Genomic DNA, 7853 nt, shown 5'->3' with positions numbered 1-7853 from the left:
ATTTTGAAAGCCTTTGTTCCGTCCTCCCCCGGGATCCCGGGGCACCAGTGCCGCGTGCTCCCCGAGCTCGCTCCGTAGCGCCCCCTGCAGCCGCAGGGGAACCATCGCACCTGCCCTGCTCACCGGGAGCCGCCAGGCCCCCTGCCGGCTGCGAGCGGAACTGCACCCGAGGGGAAAGGGCCTGACAGCCGAGAAGGCTGGCACTGGGTTTGTGTTTGCTGTTACTGCCATAGTTGTTGTTGTTTTGTTTGACTGGTTATATACATATATATATATATATAGTAAAGAACTGTTATTCCTATTTTCCCACATCTTCGCCTAAAGGCTCTCGATTTCAAAATATAATAACTTGGAGGGAAAAGGGGTTATATCTGCCACTTCAAGGGGGGCCTCTGCCTTCCTTAGCAGACACCTGTCTTTCAAAACCGAAACATGTAGTTACCATTTGTGACCAAAACAATTAGTAATTTGATACACAGCTACATCATCTCTGCCCCCAAAGCTATAATATACACTTATCCCCTTTACATAACAGGAGAGCTTTGGGGTCAGGAGGGGAAAGTTTGCTAATGGTTCTCACCCAGATCGTCGGAAATCCTCTATTTTGCCGCCATAGTATAAAATGTAGTCATGCACAAACTTTTTATGTCTTTCATACTGAATAAAGCAATTAAGGATTGTTTCAGAACTTATTTCCTTTTACCATAGCTTAAAACTAAAAAAACCCCAACCTAAATGTTTTTAATAAGAGAAAGACTTTTCTTCTCACAAACAGTTCAGTAATTTCAAAAAAAAAGGAGTGGAATTAATGCAACCCAAATAGCAACTTTTACTTAATAACCTCTCATAGAAGCTAATTTCCAAATACAGGAATTCAAGGCAATTTCATCTTTAAAACCTCATTCATCATTTATAAAACTGTCTTTCTTTATCAAAGATGTTCTGTATGCATATACACAGAAACTTGGTTAACTTTTTCAGCTGTGATTTAAACAACAGCTTCTTTGTACTGCAGTTTTGGTTTAAAACAGGTTTGTGCTCTTCTATTATAAAAACAGTCTGGCTACTAAAATGAAATAATTTATTACATTTTTACCAGCAACATATAAATAAAAGTTGTATGATTTGGTTTGGAAATGAAAATCATGGAAAAATATTAAATGCTTCTTAGAACATTTTGGCCTCAGAAACATAATTTGAAACACATTTTGTACCATAATTTGAGCCGAATGTGTAATAACTTATTCAGAAAGTGTCTTCACAAATAAAAACTTTATATGGCTTCTTAGAAAGGTTTTCAATTAACTTTTATCTCAACAGCAAAAAGAAGCTCCTCTGAAGAATCACTCAGTATCTGGTGCGCCACTGTCACTTGATGTGATAACTGAGAAATCCCAGTATTTTACCATAATGGATAACCTGTGCTCCATCTTCAAACTTGAAAAATGAAACAGAAGGATACAGCATCCATTGATATCAAGTGAAATCTTCTTTTTCTTGCTTCTTCCCTGTTAATAACAAACATGTTTCAGTGAAAACTATCTTTCCATTAGGAGGAAAATGTTTCACAAAAGCAATATGTAAAAGATACCTATCACATTCTTCAGCTGCAAATTGTCTGTGGACCACACTGCCTTGTTTTGCTTTCTGGAATGGCTTTATCAGAAGGGCATTCTCCTCTATTCTAAAAGTAGGTGGGAAAAAGGAAGAAAAGATAGTCAAAAACTTTTTATAAGCAATAAAATTTTCATATGCCAAACTTTGCACTATCTTGAGTAACAGAAACTGTTATATTGCTATTTTCTACAAGAATAAAATGAAACTTCAGAACCAAAGCCAGCTTGGACTTCACTTCATTAGCAGAACCAAATCAGAAAGGCATTTGCTTCCAGTAGGCATTTAGAGGCAATTGCTTAAACCAGCAATTTTTAATATTTGTTTTTATTAATATTATCACTATAGAACCGCAATGAAAAAGCCTGGAAGATTCCTCAGTTTCACTCTGACATCGAAAGTCCTTTACAAATCTCAGCTACACAGCAAAGTAGGAACAGGAAGGACAGTGCACTCACTGAATGAGTGATTGGCAGTAACCATATTCCACCCTTTCATGCCAATGTCTCAACACCTCATTAAACAGTTCTGCCTCTTGTAGTGCAATCACAAGAATCACAAATTTAAAAGTCAATTACCATGTTGTGAACTGTACTTGTCAGTAGGCAGCTAAAATTACTGTTAGAGTTCAACAATAATAAAAATAAAAATATATACATTTTAGCTAGTAAATTTAGTTTTTACTAAATTTAGTAGATTTCATTCATGAACTTAGGTGAAGAAGAGATTTTTCCATAACTATCAGTGGGCAGAAAGAATGGAAATCAGAAACCTGAAGAAAGCAAGCCAGGGAATTTGTTTCTAGCTATGGAATAATAGGACTCTGGAAACTTAGGGTATAATTTACTCAAAAGCACAAAATTCCCATAAGGAGGCTCTATAAAACAGCAATTTGGAGAGAATTTAAGACAGCTATTTTCCTTACAGTGAAAATAAAGACCATGATAGAGCAAGAAAAGGAACCCACATAAGAGCCCTACTGGGAATCAGCAGTGGTGTGCCAGAATAAGGATAATGATGGTATTTTTGAAAGGCTCCTGATGGTTAGTTAATATTCCACCTAGAAAGTGGAATGGTAGAATGCGCAATGGCATTTAAAGAAAATGAAATCCGAACAAAACCAGTCACTATTTTAATGGAGAACAGCTATATCTATAAAATATATGAAATAGCACAATGGCTACTATTCCAAAGATTAAAACATGATTTTTTTTTTCCCCAGAATGCAATCAGACACTACAAAACTCATTCTTTCAATTCTTCTATAAAGGAAAAATACGCAAGAGTCCTAGGAAAGTTTCCAGAAAGTCCTCTTAAATAAAGTCCAATAAAAGTGCAAGGGAGAGACAGGAAAAAGTAAGGAAAGTATACGCAAAATGTAGGCCAAATGTTAAGTATGGTGCAGAAAGTGTCAAGGAATTAAAATATAAAAGCAAAATAAATACATAAATAAATACAAATCTTTACAATACAGTAAGATCAGACTACAAAATTCCAGGTCACTAACTGTGCAAACCACTGCAAGTATTGGCCAAGGTCATCTCAAATAAGAGATGTGCAAGTACATTTCAAGGATTCATCACAACACAATTTAGCGATTCCCAGGTCTCACCACAAATTAAAGAAGTAGCATCAGTTCTCCACTTTATATCTCTATGTGTTTTGTATCTACAAAGCCTGCTACCACTTGGCCTGTTTTGCCTTGCTCTCCTAGCAGTTCCATTTGTCCTGATGGATCACAGTGGTGTGAACAGTGCTGCCAAAACCCAGCAGTGGATACTAATGCTTAGAAAAACAAAACACTCTGCTCCAAGAACTGAGGGGCAAATATACACCAGATGGAGATGGCAGAACAGATCTTAATCAGCTGCCCCTAGGAGATTACAAGCTTTGGCAAGCTGGAGGTGAGGAGATGCAGAAATCAAAGAGATTGATTTTTTAAAAACCATTTCAACACCAGACCTTACATACAACAGCATCATCTTCTATGCACACTAAGAGGCCATTTGTACAAAATACATAATGCAAAGTGTTAATTTTGTACTACATTACCTTTTAGTCTTTTGCAGAGACTTCTCTCCACTCTCCTCATCACTAAAATCAGAATCATAGCCTCCATGGCCATGTGCCTGAAAATAATAGACCAGTCAATATATCTGCTAATGTAATATGGATATGGCATAATTACAAATCAGTACTGTCCATCATGCATAAATAAAAGAGAGAAAGACAGCAAGAGAACAAGCGCAAGTTCTCACATGTGTAAGGCAAACAAAATTCCACAGACAATGGCATTTTGTCTGTGGAATATTCCATATAATACAGGGCAAAGAAAGATCACTTTATAAAATAGATCACCTTGTAAATAATTTATATGCACATGTCCTCATATTTAATCTTCACATAGATGCAGAAAACTACAAGTATGATAAATACCTTGAGTTTTTGTTTTCTGAACAATGTTCCTTACATAAGAGAAAGGTGAATATTTTCCCAAGGAGTTAGTCTTTAAGGGGGCTGGAGGACAGCAAGTGATATTCCCACATTATAAATGAAGAAAAATGGGAATAAAAGTTTCTTGGGCCGTGATATAGCATTTTAGATCATAAGATCTTACACTGGTAGCTGGAAATCTGATTGAAAGAATAACTACAATATAAAACAACAATATGCTTGCAGGAATGTATCACCTCATCAGCACAACATTCCTACCAGAAAATGAAACCTTTTCCACACACTTTGGGACTACAATGTCAAATTAACCCACATAAGAAAACCAAAATATCCATATCATAATGCTTTCAAATGACCAAGCACTGACTGATGCCCAGATCTATCACCTCCATTTTTCAAGGCACAGTTCCATGTTCAATTCCTTCAGAAGAAGCAATGGCTTAAGTACATCCCATCTCCTCTCCCTCACTCCTACTCTGGTACCTTCCTTCCAAGTGCTCAGTTACAGTTGTGAAAGTACACATGAACCAGATCAAACAACTCATCCAAGTTACACAGGAACCTATGCAAAAAAAGATTCTTTTAACCCAGGTAAGTTCCCCTACAGCTCATCCCGAGTCCCCACACCCTACACCAGCCAGCTGAAGGGGCACCACAAGGAGAGAGCAGCCAGAGATGGGAACTGCATAAACCAGCACCGACTCCAAACAAGCTTTTACACAACTGAGGTAAAAACAAGAGGGATGGTTATTAATTTATCTACATGTGGAAAGGTTCAACACACACTACCTAAGTATCTTGCTAAGTGAGACTGGGGGTAAGAAAAGACAAGCACATTTGATTGAGCTGATTCTTACATTGCCTACAATCATATTCCTCCTCAGCCAAAAAGCTGAGAAAAACAAAACCTGAAAAAAACTCCTCAGGATGATTTTGATGAGGTGCCTTCTCTTGATGCAAATGCCTCGCAGAAATGCCATGCTGAAGAGTCAGCTGTATCCTCTACTGACACCAACAACTGGTCTGTATCGTGCACAGTATGTAAAACACTATCTTCTCAAACTGACAGTGAAGAACTGTTTTTAAGATTTTTTTAAATTTATTGTTATTATTATTAAAAATTATTATTATTATTAATAATAAAAATACTGTAATGTTCCTCCCGCTCTTCTGGATGCTTCTGAAGAACACGTAACTCTCCTATACATATATATTTGAGCAAAAGCAAATCAGAACCTTTTTCTGAACTGCCTTCTGTTTCCCAGGAGACATAAAAATTGTCCATTACTAAACAAAACAGAAACAAACAAAAAACCCAAACAACCCCCCCAAAGCAAAACAAAACCCCAAACCAAACAAACAAGTGCAGCAGATGTCTGCTATAAATGGTCCTCATGCACTAGCAAAAAAGCAGCAACGATGTAGTCTCATAGCTAGCTGGTTCTAGTAGCCGGCGTGTCACTACTTTTGTTAATGAAGCTTATGTGGTCTTTAGAAAAGTCTGAGCACTCTATGAGTATGCATCAAATATATTTATACTTGGCCTATAAATTTAAAAAATATCATGCTAATCTGGGCATGTTTTAAATGGCATTAGCAATGCTTCCCAAATGAACATCAAGACCTTCCTTCACACGCAAATGGGAAGAAAGTCCCAGCCAACACCATGAGCATGAAAGCATTAAGACAGATGAAGTACTGAAACAGGCAAGAAGAGGAAAGCTCAAATGAAAGGAGATTTTCACAAAGCCGTTGCCCTTGGATGATGTACCCCAGGAAAGAAGTAGACATCCTCAGTAATCAGCTCTCAGGTGATTCTGGGAATGATTCACATAAAAAGAAAAAAAGATGCAAGAAAAGCTGCTCCAACAGAGTCATACTGCAGGGCTCTCAGAAGTTGATGACTGCCTTTTGTAAAGCTGACTGGGAATATAAAGCAGGTATGACTAAGGACTAGGCTGCTCTTCCAACAGGAAAGCTCTTCACAGCTTCAGACATTCCTCTGAATCACTACAATACCTCAGAGATAAATTCAGAATGAAAAAGAACACAACTCATATCTGATGTCCTGACACTTCTAGATCACTCCTCCATTGAAGGCAACAGCAGGATGGATAGGTACTGCACTGGTGCAGTGCTGGACCACACTGGAGAGACTGGGACTAAATGATTTCTAACCCAACAGCTTAGGATGATAGCACCTTAGGATGGTGACCTGACTTTTGGTAAAACATACCTAGTTCATTTCATGAACTCCATCAAAGAATCTCATCCGTAAATGAATCTTGCCATTTTGGAAGGACAATGTGAACAGACACCTACCTAATACCATAAAATTTTATGGCAGATTTCTCTCCTTCTGCACACACCAAAAAAAGCCAGACAACATTCCCAAATAAGGAAAATGTGTTTAATACTTAACTGTAGCAAAAGAGGAGCAGATATCAAAGCTTTGTGCCCAACCTAGAAGATTTAGACATGGACATGCATAACCATCAACAAAATTTAAAATAACTACTTTCTCTATTTAATAAAGCCTTAAATATAAACTTTGCTTTGATGTAATTTGTCAGATTCAGAATGCTTCTAGTAATTTATTAATACAAATACCAAGTATTTTATCAAAACATGAACCTGAAAACTATGTAACTTAAATGGTACAGTGTATTTTGCTGTTGCACCAACTTTGAATTTTTTATTCCCAAAGAACAAAACAAACTGAAACCATGAAATTAAAACAAGTGCAAATATGCTTTGGGGTACATTTAGCTCACACTTAAGTAATCCAAACATCTTGGATTATTTAATAATGCAACAACTGGAGACAGAACAAAGTCCACTTAACTCTGGGCTCCTAAAACCCCCACAAAACACTGTAAATGTATGAACGTTGCACGTAACTGACCTCAGACTGACATAACGACTCTTGATGTCAATACAGGACACTACAAACTGCCCAGCACTGCATTTACAGCACTTATTTGCATCCAGAGTAGGCACCTCCTTTAAGCCTCTCCAATGGAGTAAACACACACTGGTGAAATGGACACATCACAGTTCATGTTGACTCCTGACCACAACACGTGGCTGAACACAAGATGACAGTCAAAAAGAAGAAAAAAAAGGCAAAGTTGTCCCATAAAATATTTCCAACGTGTGGCTCCTGACTTCGGGCCTAGTCTTGCCACTGCCCTCATAATCATCACTCCCATCCTTCCCTTTATCTGCCCAGCACAAAGGTCTGTGGTCGTGTCTGCTCACAGCCCAGATGTGGCCCAGAACAGGCCCCAGTGCTCGTTTTTAGTACTAACTATTTGGGGAGGGTCTGAAGGAAGCACAGGATCTATAACAGGACTTGAGGAGCCATCCTGGATGGATAAAAGGATGCTGTGTGGAAAGTCAGAATGCTTCACTGCAACATGCTCCTCTCACCTTGATGTTGTCTATGAAGCTTTGCCACTCCCACTTGGGGGAAAAAACCTGAAAATAAGTACAACTAGCTTCAAACCTATTCTTCCTTGTAAAACTAATTACAAGGAGTGCCTGCATATACTGTATAGTGAACGGCCCTAACAATGGGAAAACGCACTCACAAGATACTGCTCCTTTATTATAGCTATGAGAGAAAAACTAGGAGTAAAAGGTAGGTCACAGCAGACCATGACATCGAGGAGTACTGGGGAGCTCCACGGAGAAACCGAACACCGGCCGCTGTGGGTCGCACGCAGCTTCTGAAGCCATTCTTTCTCACTTGCTTTCCCCCAAGTGGCCCAGCGCTGTCCCCG

At 38.4% G+C, this 7853-nt stretch overlaps 1 protein-coding gene across 2 annotated transcripts in view; it reads right to left on the bottom strand.

The window, feature by feature from the left end:
* Positions 1-7845, bottom strand: part of LOC103624617 (protein FRA10AC1) — a 20455-nt gene extending 12610 nt beyond the window's left edge. Inside the window, exons 1-5 of one of the 2 annotated variants that reach the window (XM_017726051.1) lie at positions 7728-7845; positions 3667-3743; positions 1592-1684; positions 1463-1508; positions 581-657 (exon numbers count right to left, since the gene is read on the bottom strand). In XM_017726051.1, the coding sequence (XP_017581540.1) occupies positions 581-657; positions 1463-1508; positions 1592-1684; positions 3667-3743; positions 7728-7730 (296 nt within the window). In that variant the 5' untranslated portion in view covers positions 7731-7845. Of the gene's footprint in view, positions 1-580; positions 658-1462; positions 1509-1591; positions 1685-3666; positions 3744-7500; positions 7679-7727 lie in introns of those variants that run through there. The other variant, XM_017726049.1, reaches the window with a different exon arrangement.
* Positions 7846-7853: the final 8 nt, after the last annotated feature.

The sequence above is a fragment of the Corvus brachyrhynchos genome, unplaced genomic scaffold (genome assembly GCF_000691975.1).
Source record: "Corvus brachyrhynchos isolate BGI_N302 unplaced genomic scaffold, ASM69197v1 scaffold61, whole genome shotgun sequence".
Taxonomy (NCBI): domain Eukaryota; kingdom Metazoa; phylum Chordata; class Aves; order Passeriformes; family Corvidae; genus Corvus; species Corvus brachyrhynchos.
Note: the sequence above shows the minus strand (reverse complement) of the source record. Positions and strands in the feature narration are given on the sequence as shown.